This window comes from Orycteropus afer, unplaced genomic scaffold (genome assembly GCF_000298275.1).
Source record: "Orycteropus afer afer isolate SDZICR_OR568_19922 unplaced genomic scaffold, OryAfe1.0 scaffold00079, whole genome shotgun sequence".
Lineage (NCBI taxonomy): Eukaryota > Metazoa > Chordata > Mammalia > Tubulidentata > Orycteropodidae > Orycteropus > Orycteropus afer.
The window spans coordinates 4669338-4693408 of record NW_006921666.1 but is presented as its reverse complement, the minus strand read 5'-3'; the positions used below and the strand labels follow the sequence as shown (position 1 = coordinate 4693408).

Sequence of the window (24071 nt, the reverse complement as noted above, 5' to 3'; positions counted from 1 at the left end):
ATTGTGGGATGACATCAAGAACATCATCCATGAAGAAAGCAACAGGTCATTAAAAAGACAAGAAAGGAAGAAAATACCAAAATGGATGTCAGAAGACACTCTGAAACTTGCCCTTGAGCAGAGAGTAGCTAAAGCAAATGGAAGAAATGACAAGATAAAAGAGCTGAACAGAAGATTTCAAAGAGTAGCTCAAGCAGACAAAGCCAATTACTATAATGAAATATGCAAAGACATGAAGTTAGAAAACCAAAAGGGAAAAACACACTCAGTATTTCTCAAGCTGAAAGAACTGAGGAAAAAATTTAAGCCTCGAGTTACACTACTGGAAGATTCTATTGGGCAAAATATTGAATGATGCAGGAAACATCAAAGGAAAATAGAAGGAATACACAGAGTCACTGCACCAAAAAGCATTGGTCGATGTTCATCCATTTCAGGAGCTCTGGTGGCATAGTGCCTAAGGCATTTAACAGTTAACCAGAAGGCTGGCAGTTCAAACACACCAGCCAATCCTCAGAAGCAAGATTGGGCAATCTACTTCCATAGTGATAGTGCCTTGGAAACCCAAGGAGAGGTCACTATGAGTTGGATCTGACTCAATGGCAGTCAGTTTGGTTTGGTTTTGACGTCATCCATTTCAGAAAGTGGCATATGATCAAGAACCAATGGTATTGAAGGAAGAAGGTGAAGTTTCACTGAAGGAGTTGGCAAAGAACAAAGCTCCAGGAATTGATGGAATACCCATTGAGATGTGTCAACAAACAGATGTCCACTGGAGGCACTCACTTGGTTATGGCAAGAGATCTGGAAGACTTCCAGCTGACTAGAAGAGATCCATATTTGTACCCATTCCAAAGAAAGGTGATCTCACACAATGTGGAAATTACCAAACAATATTATTAATATCACATGCAAATAAAATCTTACTGAAGATAATTCAAAAACAGTTATAGCAGTATATTGACAGAGAGCTTCCAGAAATGCAAGCTGGATTCAGAACAGGACGTGGAATGAGGGATATCACTGCTAATGTCAGATGGATCTTAGCTAAGTGCAAAGAATACCAGAAATATGTTTATTTATGCTTTATTGACTATGCAAAAGCATTCGATTATGTGGATCATAACAAATTATGGCTAACCTTGAAAAGAACAGCAATTCCAGAACACTTGATTGTACTCATGAGGAACCTATACATAGATCAGAGGGCTGTCATTCAAACAGAACAAGGGGATACTTCATGGCTCAAAATCAAGAAGGATGTGTGTCAAAGTTATATTTTTTCACCATACTCACTCAATTTGTATGCTGAACAAATAATCCAAGAAGCTGGATTATATGAAGAAGAACATGGCATCAGGATCAGAGGAAGACTCATTAACAACCTGCAATATGCAGATGATACAACTTCGCTTGCTGAAAGTCAGGATGACTTGAATCACTTACTGATGAAGATTCAAGACTACAATCTACAGTATGGATTATGCTTCAATATAAAGAAAACAAAAATCCTCACAACTGGCCCAATAGCTTCACGATAAATGGAGAAAAGATTGAAGTTGTCAAGGACTTCATATTACGTGGTTCTACAATCAACACCAATGGAAGCAGCAATCAAGACATCAGACAACATATTGTATTGGGCAAATCTGCTGCAAAAGACCTCTTTTAAGTGATGAAGAGCAAAGATGTCTCCTTGAAGACTATGGTATTCTCAATAACCTCTTATGCATGTGAGAGCTGGACAATGAATAAGGAAGACTGAAGAAGAGTTGATGCTTTTGAGTTGTGGTGTTGGAGAAGAATGCTAAGAGTACCATAGCCTACTAAAAGGACTAACAGATCTGTCCTGGAAGAAGTGCAGCTGGAATGCTCCTTGCAAGCGAGAATGGCCAGACTTCATCTCACCTGCTTTGGTCATGTTGTCAAAAGGATCAGTTCCCTGCAGAAGGATATCATTCCCTGGAGAAGGCTGGTAATGTGGAGGGTCAATGAAGAAGTGGAAGGCCTTCAATGAGGTGGATTGACATAGTGGCTGCAACAATGGGCTCAGGTATAGCAAGGATCACGAGGCTGGCACAGGACCACCAGGCAGTGTTTCGTTCTACTGTGCATAGGGTCGCTATGAGTCAGAGACAACTCTACAATACCTAACAACAAAGTACTAAGGAGCTCTGGTGGCGTAGTGGGTAAGGCATTTGGCTGCTAACCAGAAGGTCAGTAAGTCCAGCTACTCCACAGAACGAAGATGGGGCAATCTACTTCTGTAAAGGTTTACAGCCTTGGAAACCTATTGAGGGTCACTATGAGTCAGCAGGAGGGGTTGCTATGAGTCGGGTCTGACTCGATGGCAAATAACAACAACAACCATGAGTCAGCAGTGAGTATCTAAAGTACTAGGAAGGAATTTTGGTAGCGTAATTGTTAAGCATTGGGCTGCTAACCAAAAGGTGGACGGTTCTACCCCACCAGTGCTCCATAGGAGAGACCTGGCTGTTTTCTGTCATAAAGATTACCGCCTAAGAAATTCTCTGGAGGAGTTCTGCTCTAACCTGTAGGGTTGCTATGAGTTGGGCTCAACTTCACAGCACACAACAGAAGTACAGAACACAATATGTAACAATTGACTTGATGGCCGTTGATTTAAGGCATCCCAGGGTAGTGCAAGCCATTATGTGCTCAGCTACTAACTGAAAGGTTGGAGGTCAAATCCACCCAGAGGTGCCTTGAAAGAAAGCCCAGGTGATTTATTTCTGAAAGGTCATCGCCATTGACAACCCTATGGAGTACAGTTCCACTCTGAACCACATAGGGGCACTGTGAGTTGGAATCAACTCTATAGCAACTAGGTTTGGTGTTTTGTTTGCTTGTTTGAGTACCAGGGCTAAATTAGGAAAGTGGGGAGTCCTTGAAGCCAACCTCAGGGGAAACAGACCAGCCCCAGGGTCTCAGTGAGACACTAGAAGATGCAGGTCTGGAACCCAGTTTCTGGCTTCCCTGCTCTCTAATCTTCCCCCTACCTCAGTCCTTCCAGTCCTTCCTCAAGCCCCTCTCCCTACCCCAACCCTACGCCCTCCGTGCAGGCCTCAAGTATCAAGACCCTAACTTCATTTGTTAATGAGGGCCCTGCAGTGGGGTTTTTACACACATTAGTGTTTCCTTGACTTTTAGAATATTTCCAGAAATGATTTTGGTTTGGAGGGAGCCGGAATCATCGCTGGCTTTCTCCAGAGAAATATCTCTTCACTCTGGAACCTTCAGCTTTCAGGTGAGCCCATGGAATGAAGAGAGAGAGGATATTTGGGGATTGCAGGGAGGGAAGGGCAGAAGGAGCTGGCCCAGAGGCTGAACCTGTGGAAAATACAGCCTACAGCAATTAGTTCTAAGCTGCTGAATCTTCTCTTAAGGCTGGCAAATAGAAACTGCTCATTGGGCCCCCTCCAGTGGCATTCAGGGCACGTGCCATACCTGTCATACCCTAGACACACCTCTGGAGAGGACGCAGGGTCTGAGTGAACCAGACCAGGTCCTTCTGTTCTCCAAGGAACACGTCTACCCCTGCCAAAGCCTTCCCATCCTCCTTCCTCCCACCCCACAGCCACAATGGCTTCCTTCTTCCTTCAACACACATTGCCATCTCACTTGCACCCAGGCTTCCCTCTTGAAATATAGCTTGAAATTCTCTACCCTCAAATTTCTGCGTAGCTTAATCTCTCATTCATTCATGTATCCTCCCAAATGTCATCTCCTTAGAGAAGACTTCTCCAACCACCTTATTGCAATGGCATCTCTCCGTTACCATCACCTTCTGTCCTGTTTCCTTGCTGGATGTGTCTTTACAACATTTATTACTACTTGACCCTCTATTATATACCTGTTTAAAATTGGTTTGTTTTCTGTTTCTTCTACTGGGGTGGTAGCGAGGGGGAAGTCACTTGAGAATTCTAGTAACCACAGACATGCCCTTAATCAGGCTTAGGATTTGAATTCATACTGTATGAAGGGTCCTGGAACCCATAAACAATGAAATTAACATTGAAAAGTGGCCCTGTGCTGATAATATCCTGGGACATGCAAGAGAAACAAACATGAAACCTCTTTGGAGGGACACACTTTCACCCCAGGCTGCTAGGGATTCCCACGATAAAGCTTCACTAAGATGCGCTTATAGTCTAAATTTGTAAAATGCACAAGGAAACAGACATCATGGATTCTGTCAAATTCAGAAACCTCAGAAAATAGAAGATAAAGACTACCAATAGAGTACTCATATAATTTATCACTCAAACTAAGTAAGGGCCTTATTAGTTAACTAAAGCTGTCCAAACTAAGATACAGTGCACCAATCTGAGAAGTATGATTAATATGATTAATAATATTAGAAAAACAAAGAAACATGAGAAAAGAACAAAACACTATTTAAAAGACCCAAAAAACAAATAGAACTTCTAGGAAAAAAAAAAATCATATAGTCATGGAAATTAATATCTCAACGGATAAGTTCAATAGCAAATTACTAGACATAGGTGAATTGAAAATTAGTCACATATAAAAGAGAGGTTAGTAGACATGGAAGAGAAAATAAGTAGATCCAAATATGTCTAATGGGAGTTCCAGAAGGGGAAGAGAATGGGTGAGATGCAATATGTGAACACGTATTAGCTATTTCCTGACTTGATGAATTCTCAGACACAGGGATCCTAGTGAGTCCTAAGCAAGGTAAATAAAAATAAGTGCACACCTGAATATATGTGAGTGAGAATACCTAAGTCAAAGAGATCGTAAAAGTATTGAGAGAGAAAATACAGAAATGGAGTTTGCATATTTTTTTTAACATAAATGCTATTACCTGCCAGTTATTATTCTCAGGTTTCCTTTTTTTACTCTAAATAGATGATGGATTTCTTTCCATGACAGAACAAGTAGGTTTATCTCATTCTCTTGACCTTCTGAGTAGTAGTCTGTGTTTGGCTGGATCACTCCTCTGGGAGCTCTGGTGGTGTAGTGCCTAAGGCATTTGACTGCTAGCCAGAAGGCTGGCAGTTCAAACCCACCAGTCACTCCTCAGAAGGAAGATTGGGCAATCTACTTCTGTAGATATACCACTTTGGAAACCCAAGGAGGGGTCACTATGAGTTGGATCCTACTCAATGGCAGCGAGTTTGTTTTTTTGTTTTTGTTTTTTTCCCTATTGGGAGGAGGGCATGTAGGTCATACTCAATATTTCAGTCTTTCAAATAACAATTGCAAGAACTTTGTTGTGCATGCATCTTTTGGGCATATGTTCTTGCATGTCTAGAAAGATCCAGGAGTAAAATTACTGAATATAAAGTTACACCTATTTTTGTGAAGTTAAAAATTAATTTCCAACTATTGGTCTCTACTTGTCTGGAGCAAAAGAGAATGACTCAAAGAAGTAACAAGTCCACAGGACTAACAGCCCACATAAGCCACGGCCTCTTCTAGCTTGAGATCAGAAGGAGATGGTGCCCAGCTAACACAACACTACCTATTTTTCTGACCAGGTACACAGTAGACAGTCCCTGATAGAATAGGAGATAAATGTGGAACAAAATTCAAATTCCTAAAAATGCCAGACTTACTGGATCAATACAGACTACAGGAATCCCTGAGGCTATTGACCTTTGAACTTGGAACTGAAGCTACTCCTAGCAGTCACCTTTCAGCCAAATGGTAGATTGGCTTATAAAATAAACATTATCACCCATGAGCAATGTGCTCCCTTAAACAATCCAGTACATGAGACCAAAGGAGCTCTGGTGGTACAGTACCTAAGGCATCTGACTACTAACCAGAAGGCTGACAGTTCAAACTCACTAGCTGCTCTGCAGAAGGAAAATGAGGCAATCTACTTCTGCAAAGATTTACCACCTCAAACCCCAATGGGAGTTGCTATGAGTCTGAATTGACTTGATGGCAGTGAGTTTGGTTTGATATTTTCTTTTTATATAAGACCAGTACTGAGCAATGCAAGAAAGATCAAAGAAGAGGGAAGGAATATATAGAGTTAGTGTACCAAAAAGAATTGGTCAATGTTCAGTCATTTCAGGAGGTAGCACATGATAAAGAACCAATGGTATTGAAGGAAGAAGCCCAAGCTGCACTGAAGGAACTGGAGAAAAACAAGGCTCCAGGAATTGATGGGAAATCCACTGAGATGTTTCAATAAACAGATGCAGCTCTGGAGGTGCTTACTCATCTATGCCAGGAAATGTGGAAGACAGCTTCCTGGCCAACCTATTGGAAGAGATCTGTATTTGTGCCCATTTGAAAGGTGATCCCACAGAATGTTGAAATTATTGAACAATATCATTAATATCACACACAAGTAATATTTTGCTGAAGATAATTTAAACATGGTTGCAGCAGTACATAGACAGAAATTCAAGCTGGATTCAGAAGAGGTCATGGAACGAGGGATCTCATTGCTGTTTGTCAGATGGATCTTAGTTGAAAGTACAGAATGCCAGAACGATATTTACCTGTGTTTTATTGACTATGCAAAGGCATTTGACCGTGTGGATTATAATAAATTATGGACAACATTGAGAAGAGTGGGAACTCCAGAACACTTAATGGTTCTCATGAGGAACCTGTACATAGACCAAGAGCAGTCCTTCAAACAGAGCAAGGGGATACTTACTGCATGGTTTAAAATCAGGAAGGTATGCATCAGGGTTGTATATCCTTTCATCATATATATTCAATCTGTATGCTGAGCCAATAATCTGAGAAGCTGGACTATATGAAGAAGAACACAGCATCAGGATTGGAGGAAGACTCATTAACAACCTGTGATATGCAGATGACACACTTGCTGAAAGTGAAGAGGACTTGCAGCACTTACTGATGAAGATTAAAGACTACAACGAGATGCCTTAATTTTAAAGTATTATAAAAATTACCTGGGTAAACGTGGATCTCTTGAATTCTAGAGCAACTGCCAAACACCCCTTAAGTAAAGAGAAATGGATGAGTTTTTAGTTCATTTTCCCTGAGAACTTCTACAGTTTGCTCTTTTCAGGGATCAAAGGAAAAATCTGAGCACAAGACTCTGTGTCTTTTATTTTCCAGAAATCACCACTGCTTAGCAGGGACAGGGCTGGCAGGAGAGTGAGGGGAGGGAGGCACTCGCCTCAGTCACAAAACGTTTGTAAGGGGGCTCCAGACAACTCAGTAATCAAGATAAGCACTATCTTAACACAATATTTTTTTTAAAATAAAAATTAATGTAAAACATCTACGATCAATGGCCAATAAGCACATGTAAAAATGTTCAGTGTCATCAGTCATTAGGGAAATGCAAATCAAAACCCCAATGAGATACCACTTCATACCCACGAGGATGTCTGTGGTAGCATAGTGCCTAAGGCATTTGACTGCTAACCAGAAGGCTGGCAGTTCAAACCCACCAGCCACTCCTCAGAAGGAAGATGGGGCAATCTACTTCCGTAGTGACACTGCCTTGGAAACCCAAGGGGGGGTTGGTATGAGTCGGGTCTGACTCGACAGCACATAACAACAACAACAACAACAGGATGGCTGTGACCAGAAAATGGAAAATAACAAGTGTGGCAAGAGTGTGGAGAAACCAAACCCTCATCCACTACCGGTGGGCTTATAAAGTGGCGCAACCCCTGTGGAAAAGAGTTTGGCAATACCTCAAATAGTTAAACGTATAAGTACCTTCTGATCCAGCAGCTCCCAGCCTAGCAATTCCAAAAGCAGGGATGAAAACAGATACTTGTACACCAATGTCCATCACAGTATTATTCACAGTAGCCAAAAGGGAGAAAAATCCGAAGTGTCTATCAACAGCTGAATGGGTAAATACAATGTGTTCCATCCATACAACCATAAAGGGAGATGAGGTTCTGATACATGCTATGACATGGATGAACTCTGAAATACTATGCTGAGTGAAACAAGTTCAGACAAAAGACAACTATTGTTTGAAATATTCTGAACAGGCCAATGCGCAGAGACCCAAGTTCATTAGTGGTCAGCTGAAGAAGGTGGGTGAAGGAAGCATGGGGGTGGTATTAAGTGATGCAGACCTTTTGTTAACGGTAATGAAAAAGTTTGGAAACAAGTAGTGGTGATTTTGTACAACATGATGAATGTCGTTAATATCATTGAATTGTACATGTGGAAATGTTTCATTTCATTTATGTCACCACAATAAAAATGTTAAAAACTTTTTTAAAAAATCATGATGCATAAAATCTGAGGGGGATGAGATGAGGGTGAGGTGAGTAAGACCTAGTTAGGCAAGTGCAAGGTCAGATTCTGTCTTTAAAATTTTTCAATTTTGTTCCTCATAGTTTTTGCATGACTTTTGCTTTTTAAGAATGCTACCCTAAGACATTATTTATCTGGATTGCTGAGATTCTTGGTGCCCTTAAATTTTGCACCCAAGGTGATTGCCTTACTCTCCTCACCCTCGTCTCAGCCCTGCTACTTAGATGTTATATTAGCAATTTTATAATGTTACAGACTTCAGGCACTAGGCTAGGAGTTGGTGCTGCCAACGGATGCCAAGGGTATGAAGTACCAACTCCTGGAACTTTCCAGACAGTCCTGGCAGAAAGAACAGAGAAATGAAAGAAGACGGTCAATAGTTGTTGCGTTTCTTCTGAGTCTATATGATATTTGCTCTGAATGCTCGCCATGTTTCTAATCTGATTGTGCTAAGGGAAAAGACTGGCAGGGCTAGGATCTGGGTGGGGAGGGGAACGGGTCGTCTGGAGTGGATTGCTAATACACCTTCCTTGCTGCAGGAAACACCTTCAAGGAAGAATCTGCAACGTTGTTGTGCCAAGCCATGTCGGTAAGAAGTGAAGGGTACAGTGCAGCCCTGTGGGAATGTCCTAGGAGACCGGGGGCGGGGGCTGTTGTGGGCATAGTGAAGTGGGGCCACTGGCATGGTTCAGGGGAGCTAGTGAGTGTTTGGACCTGCTGATCCTGGCAAAAGCCACAGTAGACGGTGAGCCTGTTTGGGTGGCACTAAATTCTCCCAGCAGCCATCAACAGCTGAGCAAATAATGAATAAGAAAATAAATAGGAAATTGCCCTCAGTCTTAGCACCCTGGCCCCCATGATTTTGGTGTGTGGGAACCCTTTGTCCTGCTGCCTGGTAAGGAGATAATTGCAGACAGAAGAGAAAAATCATCTCTCTCTCTCTCCACTGTTTCTTTCTCCAGTTCAATTACCGAATTAAGAAACTGGATCTCAGTCACAATCAGTTCTCTGACAAGGGAGGAGAGCAGCTGGGACTGATGCTGGGTAAATCCCCACGTGGAGGGAGGGCCGTGAGGACAGGGGCCTGGGAGGGTCTCTCGTCAGAGCTGCCGCCACCACCCTGCTACTAGCTTTTCCTTCTTTTTTTGTTATTGCATGTTCAGATTATAAAAGTCAGGAGAACTACACCCAAAGTGCATTTTAAATGGATTCAACTCCTGGATGTGGGAAGTTAAACTTTAAAATGATTAGGAGAAGATCCTAGATATAAAGTGGGAGAGAAATGCAGAACAAAATTCAAAAGCATTAAAGAGACCAGGCTTACTGGTCTGATAGAGACTGGTGAACCTCCTCCCTCCACCCCCCTACCCCCATCCCCACACACACACCAAGAATATAGTCCTAGTCACCCTTAGGGTCTGGAATTGAACTCGCTCTCATGGCTTCCAGCCAAACAACAGATAGGCATATAAGGTGAACATTTAACACCAGGTAGGTACAGTCCTCAGAGAAGTAAACCATGGGAGATGAGAAAGGCAGTATTTGCACAGGAAAATAGATCAGAGGGCAGGAACGCATCGGAAAGACGGACACAGGAAAAAGGTAGCCACAGGGAGGAAGTGGGAAGAGAGCTGTTATATTATGGGAATTATAGTCAGTATGTTGAAACAAAATGTGTCTGAACTATTGCATGGAAAATGAATTTGCTCTGTAAACTTTCACCCAAATCACAATAAAAATTTTTTTTTAAAAAAGTGATTAAAAAAACAAGCAGAAAATAACTAGGAGTAACTCAGGAAGGTTATGGATTACTAACTGCAGCACAAAACCAAAAACCCACTGCCATCATGTCAATTCCAACTCATGATAACTCCATGTGGTATGAAGTAACTGGCCCATATGGTTTCTTGTTTATAAGAAGTCCCTGAGTGGTGCTGTTAAGTGCTCAGCTACTAGCCAGAAGGTTGATGGTCTGAACCCATCCAGAGGAACTTTGGATACAGGTCCCAAAGGTCACAGCCTTGAAAACACTATGGAGCACAGTTCTACTCTGCACACATGGTGTTGCCATGAGTGGGAAATGACTTGATAACAACGTCAACAACAATCTCTGTGGAAGCAGATTGACATGGCTTTCTTCCATGGCACCACTGGGTGAGTTCGAACCACCAACGTTTGTTGTTGTGTTGTTATGTGTCCTCAAGTCAGACCCGATTCATAGCGACCCCTCCTTGGGTTTCTGAGGCAGAATCACTTAGGAAGTAGATTGCCCAATCTTCTTTCTGAGGAGTGGTTGGTGGGTTTGAACCACCAGCCTTCTGGTTAGCAGTTAAGCACCTTAGGCACTATGCTACCAACAATTAGGTTAGTTAAAAAAAAAAAAAAAAAAAAACCTGAGTGCAAATAGTTTGCACCACCCTAGGCTCTTAAATGCATGCAGCACAGTAAGCGTAAACTATAACAAAAATGAGTAATATATTTGACAACAATAAATTTAAAATTTATGTACAATAAAAGACACCATGGACAAAGTTGAAAGGCAAGTAACAGACAGGGAGAAGATATTTGCAACATTTGTATGACTTAAGGATTAGTGTTCGAAACATTGATTGAAAAATCCTGTAGTTTAATTAAAGGAGCTCTAGTGGCACCACTCCTCAGAAGGAAGATTGGGCAATCTACTTCCACAGAGATACCACCTCTGAAACCCAATGGGTTCTGCTATGAGTCGGAATCGACTTGATGACAGTGGTTTTGGGGTTTATTTTTGGTCGTATAGATTAATTAAGGGGCTCTGGTGGTGCAGTGATTATAGCATTTGACTTCTAACCAAAAGATTCGTGGTTCAAACCCACCACCTGCTCCATGGGAGAAAGATGAGGCAGGCAGTCTGCTTCCATAAACATTTACAGCCTTGGAACAATATCCGCATGGAGGAAATGCAGGACACACAGGAGTGCATAACTATGACGGGCATGGGGGGGGGGCAGGGTGGATTACTGGGCAGGGAGGGGAGGAGACTGGGTTGGGTTGGGGATGGTGATTGGGGAGTGAAACTAAATGTACACGAAATGTTGAATGTAAAACAAACTGCTCTGTAAACTTGCACCTAAAGCACAATAAAATGAAATAATAATAATAAAATTACAGCCTTAGAAAACTTATGGGGCAGTTCTACTCTGCCCTATAGGATTGCTATGAGTCTGAGTCAACTCAATGGCAGTGGGTGGCTCAATTAGACAATGATAAGTAAGTACCCTAGTAGAACAATAGTCAAATCATATGGCCAGCAAGATAACCAAATGTCCAACCTCTTTAGTGATTGAGAAATGTAAACTAAACCAAGATTCCCCTTATCTACCAAAGATGCAAAAAACATTGAGGCCAGTGAATCTCAAACGCTATGGGCACTGTGAAGAAACAGGAGTATCACAAGCTGTTAGGTGAAGGCACTTTGGAGAGCAAAAATTTGCCAATATTTAGTTAAAATTTAAAAGGTATCCTATGATCCAGGAGTTTTCCTTGACGTGCCTCAGAGAAGTTCTCACACATACACAGAGAAATGTGCAAGAAGGTTCCTTGCAGCATTGTTATAAAAGAGAAAAAAGTGGAAGCAACCTAAATGTTCTTTCCTAAAGAAATGAGGTGAATGCTACTAGCTGGCAGGAGCACTGTTGTTGCTGTTAGCTGCCATGCAGTCACCCCCACCCATCTACCCAGTCACAGCGATGCCATGCACAGTAGCTCCTCAGTCCTCTGCCATCCCCCTGATTGGCTGTGGATTGAACCTTTGTGATGCATGGGGTTTTCATTGGCTGATTTTTGGAAGTAGATCACTAGGCCTTTCTTCCTAGTCTTAGTCTGGAAGCTCTGCTGAAACCTGTTCAACATCATGGCAACACACGGCAATGCCTCATCCAAGAATCGAGCCCAGGTCTCCCACACAGAAGGCAAGGATTCTGCCACCGAACCACCAATACTAATTTAGATGGAACAGTGAGGGACAAACCCACAGAGAAGGTGGCTTTTGCTGAGACTTGGATAACAAAAAGGAAACAACTGTGCTAAATTCTGGAGTCATAGCATTCCAGGTGGAACTAGCAGAGCGTGGCATGTTTGAGGAACATGGGGGACAGTGTGGTTGGAGCAGAGTGCACAGGGAGCAAAGAGGGGATTCGGTCATACAGGGGCCTGGGTTTCACGGGCCACAGCAGGAACAGACTCTGGATTTTACTATCTGTGGGTTCAAAGTCACTGGAGGATGTTAAGTGGGAGGGGGACATGGTTTGGTTTGCACTTTTAGAAGGGTTACTCTCTCTGTTGTATAAAGAATGCATTGGAGGACTGAATGGAAGAAGGGAGACAGATTCAGAGGCTATTGTGGAAGGCCAGGCAAGCCTGGACTAAGGGTAGAGGTGATGACAGGAAGAATGGATGGATTCAGAACATATTTTGGGGTAAACCCAAAAGGACTTGCTGATGTGAGGAAAGGTAGAAATCAAGATTGACTCATAGTTATTTTACTTCAGCTGAAGTAATCAGTAGCCTCTGAATCTGTCTCCCGTCTTCCATTGGTGTCCTCCAATGCATTCTTTATCAGCTACTGGTTGGGTATAAGGAGCTCTGGTGGCGTAGTGCTTAAGGCATTTGACTGCTAACCAGAAGCTGGAGGTTCAAATCTACCAGCCACTCCTCAGAAGGAAAATTGGGCAATCTACTTCTGTAGAGATACCACCACGGAAACCCAAGAAGGGGTCGCTATGAGTCAAATCGACTTGATAGCAGTGAGTTTGGTTTTATTTTTGCTGGTTGGGTGGTGGTGTCTTAACTTAAATGGAGGAAATTTCAGGTAACAGGTATAGAGGACCACCTCCTGCCATCGAGTTGATTCTGACTCATAGCAACCCTATAGAACAAAGTAGAACTGCCCCATGGAGTTTCTAAGACTGTAAATCTTTACAGAAATGGATTGCCTTGTCTTTCTCCTGTGTAGCAGCTGGTGGGTTTGAACTGCCACACTTTTGGCAGCCAAATGCTTTTGGTTAGCAGCCAAATGCTTTAACAACTATGCTGTCAGGTCTCCTTTTGAGAGAGAGACAGGAGTTATAAATCAAGTTTTCCATTTTGGCCATGTAATGTTTGTGTTGCCCATTTAACAGCTAAACGGAAATGTCAGGTAGACAGTTTGCTACGTAAATCTAGAGCTAGTGAAGAGGTCAGGACTGGACACAGATATTTGGGAGTCACAGGCATACAGAAGTATTTACAACCATGAGACAAGATGAGATCACCTAGGCATAAAAGCTGATGGGTCATCATAGCACCAAATCCTGGGTCATGCCAACATTTTCAGGGTTCACAGAGGAGGAGCCTGAGGAATAGGGTGAAAATCAGGAAAGTGAGGTGTCTGGGAGGTATTTACAGAAGGAAGACATGGCCAGCTGTGTCAAATGCTGCTTAGTTAGAGGTCAAAGGAGATGAAGACAGCAAAGTGGCCCCAGGACATTAGTAACCTTGACAAGTACTATTTTAGTGAAATGGATGAGCATGGAAACCCAGCTGGAGTCAGTTGAGTTGCAAAGATGCAAAGATGTAGAATCAGCAACTCTTTCCAGAAGTCTTACAAAGAAGGCTGAAACAGAAAGACGAAGGGGTGTAGAAGAAGAGAGACATAGAGTCCAGGCGTGGTTTTTAAGGATGGACGCAAAGTCCATGAAAAGGCTGGAGGCAATGGCATCCAGAACCAGAGAGAGGGATGGCCTTAGATCAGGAGGGATGGTTCTATCACTGAAAAAGTAGGAGGTCAAGAGTGGCGACAGGTGCAGATAGGTTGGTAGATTTCTTGTTGGAAGCCAAGGGCCCTCCTAGCATATGCTGATATCTTCACAGTGCAATGCAAGGCAAGATCGATGGTTAGCACAGAGTATGGTGGAGGGGGACAGGTTTGAGGCAAGAGGAGAGTTTATAAAAGAGTATTTAGGAGGAAGGAGCAAATACACGAGGAAAGTGCTGGGAAACTGCCCAGGAACAGTCGGGCAGTTTGAGTCTCCATTTGAAAACTGAGGTCATACATGTAAACTGAGACTGACCACACCTACTTTAATATGGTTAGACTCATACTGTATATGCAGCATTTAGAACTATTTTCATTATTATTAAAGCTAGCATTTATTAAGCAGTTACAGGTAGGTGTCCCTGGGTGGTGCACAATGGTAATGTGTCCAGGTACTAACCGAAAGGTTGGAGGTTCGAGATCAGCCAGAGGTACCTCAGAAGAAAGGCCTCTTGACCTACTTCCACAAAACCAGCCCCTGCAAACCCCATGGAGCACAATGCTGCTCTGATGCACATAGTCACAGCTGACTCCATGGCGACTAGTAGTGGTGGCAGTGGAATGTGAGGGGCACCACGACAGACATTTCACATGGATACTCACAAAAACCCTGTTGTTGTTGTTGTTGTTATTTGCCATCGAGTCGGCCCCGACTCATAGTGACCCCTCCTTGGGTTTTCGAGGCAGTATCACTATGGAAGTAGGATTGCCCAACCTTCCTTCCGAGGAGTGGCTGGTGGGTTTGAACCACGGCCTTCTGGTTAGCAGTCAAGTGCCTTAGGCACTATGCTACCAGAGCTCCCAACACAGGTGAATATCTCCATTTTAAAGATAAAGAAGAGAAGAAAGGACAGAATAATTAACCTCCAAGGTCACCAGCTCTGAAGTGGTGAGATGATAATTTGAATTTAAATTTTATGACCACTTAAAAGATGTAAGTGTGCAAGATACAACTTAAGTAAGAGGTAATTGGCAGAAAAGAGGAAACCAGGGTAAATAGAGAGGGGAGTGAGGGAAGAAATCAGGGTCGGTTAAGAGGAGGGAGGGAGGGAGCTAGAGAAGACAGATGGAAGTTTGTTTCCAGCTGACACAAGGTGGGGTGCACTTCAGTTAAAGTCCATCTGGTGGTTGACAGAGAGAGACACGATCAGTACAGAGTGCACTGTAAATAAAATGAAATGAAATAAATAGAGTACATTTTTCTTGGGCCTGAGGGCTAAAGGCAAGTCCCTCCATTCAGTAATAGCTCAAAGACACCTTAGCCTCTCCTTCAAATGGCACCCTCATTGCCTTGTCTTTCTCCTGTGTAGCAGCTGGTGGGTTTGAACCGCCAGCCTTCTGGTTAGCAGTCAAGTGCCTTAGGCACTATGCCAGCAGAACTCCAGAGCATCCTTAAGTTTAAAAAAAAAAAAAGTGTGAGTTACATACAGTTCCAAGACGAGCCTAATGGCTGCCCACTTCCAACCAACTGTGGATAGAAATTTTGGAGCCACTGCTGCACCCTGAGTCTTCCTGGGAAGGACCCAGTAGAATGTAAGCCTATCACAGCCTCCCAACAGGAAATATGACACTGAGGGCCACAGGGTTTTCCATGGTACCGCTGCCTGTTTTAACAGTTGCCTAACATCCTGCTAGATAGGTGTTTACAATATACTGAACCGTCAAACCAGTTACCACTCAGTCAATTCCAACTCACGGTGTCGCTGTGTGTGTCAGGAGAACTGTGCTGTTCGGGGTTTTTAATGGCTGATTTTATGGACCTGACTTCTGAGGTGTCTCTGGGAGGACGCGAGCCTCCAGCCTGTCGAGCACAGTTCTTATTCTGACCTATATGGATCAGCAAGCATTAGAGCTGACTGGACGGCAATTGGAAAACAAACAACACACCCCTGCCTCTGGAAGTCATGGATGTTACTTTTATAAGTCATGCTGTGGTAAAAATCTGTGAGCATGTAGCTCCTCCCATTTCTACAGTGTCCTTTAAGTAGAGTCTTGGAAGTGATACTGCTGTGCGATAGGGTGTGCACATTTAATGAGGAAAACGCCTGTGACCAGATAATATTCACCAAACAGATTGTACCCATTTACTTGTCACCTGCAATGTAAGTAGGAGTGTTTTACATCATTGCCAGTGTTGAGGTTTAAATTAATACCTGAAGAAAAATAGCTCCCCACTATGTTACTTTGCATGACCACTGGGCAATCCTTGTCTCCAATTCATGGATTTCTGTGAACTCTGAGACTTGGTTCTTTGTGATGTAAGGGATGCTGAGTTGACTCCCCTCCTTCCAGCCCTCAATGTAGGGCTTCAGATGCTGGATCTGAGCTGGAATCAAATCCACACACGGGGAGCTGTGGCCTTGTGCAATGGTCTCCGGGTAAGGCGCTCCCCTGAATGGGAGGGTTGAGTCCCAGTGAGGATGGCCGGGACGCCCTAGGCTCCATCATCTTGAATATATTCCTTATGCTCACCCTTGATGAGGGCATACGAGCACTCATCAACTTGCTCTTCATGTTGTCGATCTTCCTTCCACAACTCCTGGGCGCACCTTATGGTTTAGTATAAATCTTACCCAGGTAGAGTCGCCCTGTTGGGGCCTGGGTGGCATCTTTGGGGGCACGTCAAGAGGGTAGTTTAATTAGGAAGTAAGGAATGACCAGCACACAAAGGGAATTCCTGTACTTGGGACGCTGAGCCCAGCCGGGAGGAATATGGACAGATCTGGACAATGTGCCTCTCCTGAGGACCACCAAGAGCCCAGTCTGAATGCCAGCAGGGTACTGAAATCAAGGTTAGTGCGGTGGAGGAGACATATGCCACTCTGATGCTGGTGCTGTTGTCCCCTCTCTCTGGAGGCTAATGTGACCCTGAAGACACTGGATCTCTCCATGAATGGATTTGGCAATGACGGGGCTCAGGCCCTAGCGGAGGTCATCAGAGTCAACAACTCTCTGACATACTTAGATCTCAGCATCAATGGCATCACCAACGACGGAGTCGCCAAGATCAGCAAAGCACTGGAGTCCAATGAGAGCCTCAAAGTCCTGAAGGTACAGTCTTTACCTTAGCTGGGAATGGGCCACGGTGTGTGTCCGTCTGTGTGTGCCGTGCATGTATGCATGCGTGTGTGCGTGTGTATGTGCATGTGTGTGCATGTGTGTATGCACATATGTGTGTGTGTGTTGGGGTGAGGGCAACAGGGTAACAGGGCTGGATGCTGTGGAGAGAATCCTTGGGAAAATCAGTCTCATCCTTTCTATGTACTTATACCCTTTTTTCTTTCTTTCTTTTTTTTATTATGCATTGGGTGCAAATTTACAAAGCAGATTTGTCTCACATGCAACGGTTCATGCATATTTGATTTCACTGCCCCGATTCCAATCCCCAACCATTAAAATCTCTCGACTCTGCTGTAAACTCTTTGTCTCCTCATCTGTCACCTGCTGCCCTGCAGTCAGTCATCTCTTAACTGGTCTTCCTTTCTCCCACCCGGCTGCCTCTAGTCTTTCCTCCACCCTGCAGCCAGACCGTGCTCTGTGAACACAGATCTGACCCCACCCTGCCCCCGCCTTCCCGCCTCAGTTTATCCCCCTGCTCTCCCCGCTCCTCACATGAAGCCTTTCTGGTCTTCTTTCACGGCCTTCTTCCCACCAGGGGTCTTTGCCACATGGCTTCCTTGGCCTGCAGTGCTTTTCCCTCGCTCCCCCCACCAGCTTTAATGACTTCTCAGCTTCAGAGCACAGCTCAAGCAGCTGTTCCCCAGGAACCCTGTGGGGTCCTCAGTCTCGGTTATCTGCTCTCTGAACCACGTTCACTTCCTTCATGGCAAACTTACTGCACTTTCTAATTACAGCTGCATATGAGTGACTATTTGATTCACTCTGTCACCTCCATAGTGTGAACGCATCATAGGAACAAAGATTGTGTTTGGTTTTGCGCATTATAATACCACTGGCACCTAGCATAAAAGAAGCTCTGGTGGTGTAGTGGTTAAGGGCTTTGGCTGCCAACCAAAAGGTTGATGGTTTGAATCCACCAGCTGCTCGGCAGAAGAAAGATGGGCAGTCTGCTTCTGTGAAGTGGAAACCCACTGGGGGTCTCTATGAGTTAGACTTGACTCAATGGCAGTGAGTTTGGTTTGGGGTATTTGGTTTGGCACCAAGCATAGTGCTGGACATATTGTAGATGCCCAATGAAGATTAAGTGAATGCATGAATACCTATTTCATTGTCAATTAATTTGCTTGCAGATGCTAATTTATAACATAAAAGCTCCTGGGCAGTTGGAAAACAGGTGAAAGAGGAGGACTTCTGTTAGTAGTTCCCCTTCCTGGGGCTCCTACCACAAGCCTGGATATCTGCCCCATCATTCATTGCCCAAACCTACAAGTGGCTCCATTAGTCGCATGAGAAAACTGAGGCTCTGTGACTTGCTCAGGCCACAAAGTGAGCAAGAGGCAGAGGGAAGCTAGCTGGACCTTGCTTTCCACTGCAACTCCTATTCCCTCATGATGAGGGTGCTTTGGGGGGACCACAGACAAAGGGTCCCTGGTGGAAGAAGAATGGGAGTTAGGAATCAGTGGAGAAGAGCCAGCCGTCAGAGAGGATGGCTACCTCAGAGCTGGCAAGGTGACAGGAGGACATCGGTTTCTAGCTGGTGGGCAGAGCATGTTGACGGGTCGGGTCCGGGAGAGCTGGGAGAGTCCCAGCCGAGGGAGGAGGGGCCAGAGGTAACTCAGAGAAGAGCCACTGACCCAGGCTGTGAGTGACTTGGCCTTGGGCCAGTGAAGGCAAGGTTTGTTTTTTTAATTTATTTTCATTTTTCCTGTTGAGAATATACACAGCAGAACATACACCAGGGGCAGTTTCTGCATGTCCAATTCACAACACTGATCACATTCTTCGAGTTGTGCAACCATTCTCCCCTCCTTTTCTGAATTCCTCCCCCATTAGAATAAACTCACTGCATCCTGTTTCCTATCTAATCTTTCAAGGTGCTGTTGTCAACTTAGTCCCAAACAGATAGCTCTTAAAAACAGACATTCCTTACTAATTAAACTATTGTTGGGCAGTAAGGGCTTTTTTTTTTTTTTGGTGTAAAGAAGACTTCAGGGGATATTTTAGTTTAAAGTTAAGGTTTAAAAATTATCTCAGGGCAATAGTTTTATGGGTTCATCTAACCTCAGTGACTCCCAAAAGTCTGGATTCCATAAGAATTTGAAATTCTGTTCTGCATTTCCCCCCTTTTGATCAGGATTCTTCTATAGAATCTTTGATCAAAATGTTCAGTAGTAGTATGAAGCCAGGGTTTAAGGAGAACCTGAATTTTGAAAGTCAGGAAATTTGCCTCAGCAAAATGGCAACTGACTGTGTTTGGTTAGTAGGATAAAAGTGATTTAAAGCATTTTTAACTATTTCTTTTCTAACTTTTGTACAATGATAATGTAATATGTAATATAACCATGGAATAAATTTTAAGTTAATATTTTTAGGTTTTTGGGTTTTTTATTGTTTTAGAACTGAAAGAGAAAAGCTTAAACCATAATTCTTAGTCATGTCATAGACGGAGGCCACATCAAATTTTTCCACCTGGATTGCTATCCAGCTCCATCCACCTTTCTCTAATTTCAGAAAAATAAAGAAATTCCACTGGGAAGTGAGTCAGGCAAAAGATCCCAAACGCTAAACCCCTCAAGGGCAGAGCTCAAGTTAGTCTTTTCTCACTGGAGCATGTCACAGCCTGGGAAACACCTGGCACAGAGCAGGTGTTCAAATAGATGGAAGCCTTTGATAATGATGGCTAGCATCCACTGGCTACTGACTAAGTGCCAGGCACTCTTGAATGGTTTGCTTGAATTTATTTGTTGAATTTTTAGAGAAGCCCTAGGTGACAGGCACCAAGTGGTCAAGGAATGAATGCAAGGCCATGAGGCTAGTAACAGTGACTGGCCTCCATGTGCCCTACTGTTGACTTCTATTCTATGCCCCAGTGGCTCCAGCACCATTGGGATAACATCCTAATTCCTTAGCTAAGCCCACAAGGCCCTTCGTGATCTGGGCCCATCCCAGCTCTGTGACCTCATTCTCCGTCCTCCTGCCTCACAGAACATTTGCTGTTGCCCAAATCCCACATGCTTTTTCCACTTCTATCCTTGCACCTGCCAACACTTGTCCTCTTGAGGACATCATATTCCCTCCTCTGGCACTGTCCCTCCACATCTCTTCAGACCTCACTGATCCCCATTAGTCCTTCAAGGCTTAGCTCAGTTATCCCCTCCCCTGTACCAGATACCCCTTACCTTGCTCCCACAGTTCCACACATGTGCCCCATTACTACGGTCATCACACTTCTGACACCTGCTTTCTTACTTGTCACCCCCCATGAGAATGTAAGTTACCTGAGGGCAGGACCTTGTTATGTCTACCTTTGTCCCTCAGAACTTAACCCAGTGATGGGCATACGGCGGGCCCTCATTAACATTGGTTAGATGGATGGATAAGCAGTGAAATAGACAGGAGGATGGATGGATGGGTGGATGGGTGGATGGGTAGGTGGATGAGTGGGTGGGTATATGAATGAACAGGTAAATGGATAGACAGATGTATGGGGAGATGAATACTTATGGAGAAGTCTGCGAGGAAGACAGAGATTGTGATTTGGTGAGAAAAAATGAAGCCATGGTCTGAGCTAGCCTCTCCAGGTACCACTCAATCTCCTCCTATCTCATCTCTTCTTCACAGCTTTTCCTGAACCCTCTGAATATGGAGGGGGCTATTTTACTTATCATGGCCATCAAGAGGAACCCCAAATCCAAGATGGAAGAGATAGACATTTCTGTAAGTGAACACATAACAATTGCTCATATCAGAGAGTGAGGCAGCTTCCATGCCACTCTGTCTGCTGGTGCCAGCACCTCTGCCCCTCACAGGCCCTCACACAAAGGCTCCATGAGAGAGCCACTCCTTTGGGTACATCTCTGCCCTCTCTAGGGGTCTGTTCCAAAGGGCAGCCATTTAGTTAATAACATGATAGTGTGAAATGATTTATCAGATCCCAGGATCTCAAGACATGAACACCTTCTGAGGGTGGTGGCTTGCATGTTGCCATGATGCTGGAAGCTATGTCACCAGTGCTCCCAGCAACAGCGGGGTCACCCATGGCAGACAGGTTTTCAGCAGAGCTTCTAGACTAGGACAGCCTAGGAAGGTCATGGCCAGGTCCACTTTTGAAAAACATTGGCCACTGAAAACCTTATGAATAGCAGAGAAGAGAGATATTGAAAAAGGAGAAAGGAAGGCAGGAGAACCCCAAAACTAAAGTCATTTGCAGTCAGCTTTGCTGATGGGTGGCCCTGGATCCCACAATGGTTCCAGAACCACAGGGTTTTAGAATATGGGTGTTAAAGAATACATCCTTGTATTTTCATTTCATGGCTTTGGCCTACTGTACTCAGAATAGTATTTGAGGGTGAGAATGCCTTTATGAACATGGAAAATCCCAGAATATGACTTCAGACCCCTGCCAGGTACTCTTGCCTTAATAGACTTGAATAACCATAGAGGTGGTAGCTGGTATTAATAATACCCTATGCTTATCTGGGAGCTCTGGTGGCACAGTGTCTAAGGCATTTGACTGTTAACTAGAAGGCTGGTGGTTCAAACCCACCAGCCACTCCTCAGAAGGAAGATTGGGCAATCTACTTCTGTAGAGATACTATCTCAGAAGCCCATGGAGGGGTCACTATGAGTCAAATCGATAGCAGTGAGTTTGGTTTTTTTTTTTTTTTGGGGGGGGGGTATGCTTATCTAAAATGTTTATATTTTCCCCCAAAAGTGATTTTATATATGTCAGCACATATGACCCTACTCTGAGAGGCAGGTTGAGTGCTCTTCTTCATTTTCCCATTTCACTTATTAGGAAAATAAAACAGAGAGGTTAGGTCATTTAACCAGGACCACACAGCAAGTGAGAAACCCAGCAAGGAATAAACCCAGGGCTTCTGCCTCATACTCTGGAGAACTAGAGCTCCTTAAAGGAGAATTGCTAAAGCCCTTCTACACTTTTTTTATGTATGCAAATACAATGTTTTTTAATGCCTTGCAATATCAGTGATATTTTGAATACTTAAATTCAAGCTCATTAGAACTGAACAATAAGTAAAACTTGGATTTGGATTTGCCACAGATTATAAAACATCACAAAAAATACCTGCTTTTCTTTTTCCTTTGCTCATTCGCCTCTTCCTCCTCGCCCAGGCTCTTTCTCCAGCTCATGGGTCTCTTTCCCCTGAGACCCTCTCCCCCCCCCCCCCCCCCCCCCCGACCCTACACTCTGACTTTGCAGCACAGGACGCTGCCTTGCTCCCTCACCCCCTCCTGCCCTGCCTCTGAGTCTCAGCCACAGGTTCAGATTCCTTGGCCTTTGTTTCTTTCCCGGCCGGCCGTGCGGGCTGGAAGGAGCAGACCCCGACACTGCCTTAGCGTTCGGAAAACTTTAGAAGTGGTGCTGTTTTGCCACTAGATGGCGTATAAACTTATGAGCCGTGCTCAGCTGCCGCATAACAAGGCTTCCAGCAGAAAGAGGTCTTAATCAGCCTTTTCTTCCCTGTTGTCAGCCATGCTGCCCTAACTCTAAATGGTGTGAGCATTCCTCCATTGTAGATTTCTGGAGCATTCTCGAATATCTACCAAGGGGGTACGTCTTCAGTCCATAAGCACAGGTTTAATTCTTTTGAGAAGCCAAAAGCTATCCAGAACCACACTTAAGGAATGCAGCGGTTGATCAGGGAGGTTGAGCCAGGTTTAGTCAAACTCTCTTCACAGAGCACATTTCCTCCCATGGCCGATAAGCCCGTTCTGAGGGCACTTCACTTCCAAAGAAGAAGTTCCCAATTCATTTTGAACCATGAGGGGATTGATGGAATAAGGGGTCCATCTTCCCACGGCACCTGCTCAGAAGAACAACACTCACATATACATGGACATTTCAGAATATTTGTTCAAAGACCAGTAGCACCTCCATAGTTGTAACTCATCCGTCACATACAGACACTTAGGGTCGTCGTCTGAGAGGAGAGCTGAACTAACAGTGTGTTACAAGCCACCAGCACTTGACTAAAACATCTCATCAAAATCATGAAAGAATCTGAAAAGTCAAATCACAAGCTCTGAAAAACCCAAAAGCACACCACAGAACAAAGTGGAAGAGACAAAACAACCCCGACTTTGGCTTGGGTGGAAGAGGGAGGCCTGCTGGTCCAAGCAGGAAGGTGGCATAGTGGCAGGGCCCTGTGACGGGTCCTCTCTCCCCACAGAACGTGCTGGTGTCTGAGCAGTTTGTGAAGATATTGGATGGGGTGTGTGCCCTTCACCCCCAGCTGGACGTGATCCACAAATCAGTACAAGGCTTCTCCGCCAAGAAAACCATCATCTTGTGGACAAACCCTCTGAAGATGATCCAGGTGAGTCTCTTGCTGTCCTCTCAGAGCCCCCAGGGACCCTTGGGAAAGCTGGCCTTTGACGCCAAGTCAGCCACCCAGTGTGTCCCCTCCCCAAAGAGTCTGTGCTATCCTCTCTGACAAGGAATGTCTCAGTCCCTTGGTCTGCAGGCATGGAAGGTCCCCTGTGAACACCAGAGTTCTCCACAACGCTGCTCCACTCGGAGGAAGAAACAAGCTGAGAACTGGTTGAAGTGGGAGGGTCTGGAACAGGATGGAGTGACCCCTGAGGATTCCACATTAGTAGGGGACCTATAAAGGGCCCTGGTGGCATAATGTTTGAATGTCCAGCTGCTAACCAAGAGGTCAGTGGTTCAAACCCACCAGTGGCTCTGTGGGAGAAAAGACCTGGTGATCTGCTCCCATGAAGATTAAAGCCTGTTGTTGTTGTTGTTGTTATGTGCCATCGAGTCGGACCCGACTCATAGCAACCCCTCCTTGGGTTTCCGAGGCAGTATCACTACAGAAGTAGATTGCCC

At 44.3% G+C, this 24071-nt stretch overlaps 1 protein-coding gene across 1 annotated transcript in view; it reads left to right on the top strand.

Annotated features, from left to right (window-relative positions):
• The window catches only part of LRRC74A (leucine rich repeat containing 74A), a 42028-nt gene that overhangs the window by 12542 nt on the left and 5415 nt on the right, over window positions 1–24071 (top strand). The window contains exons 5-11 of the mRNA XM_007941411.1: window positions 3172–3268; window positions 8802–8851; window positions 9225–9306; window positions 16388–16473; window positions 16952–17146; window positions 20837–20932; window positions 23410–23556. Coding sequence (XP_007939602.1) covers window positions 3172–3268; window positions 8802–8851; window positions 9225–9306; window positions 16388–16473; window positions 16952–17146; window positions 20837–20932; window positions 23410–23556 — 753 coding nt within the window. The remainder of the gene's footprint in view (window positions 1–3171; window positions 3269–8801; window positions 8852–9224; window positions 9307–16387; window positions 16474–16951; window positions 17147–20836; window positions 20933–23409; window positions 23557–24071) is intronic.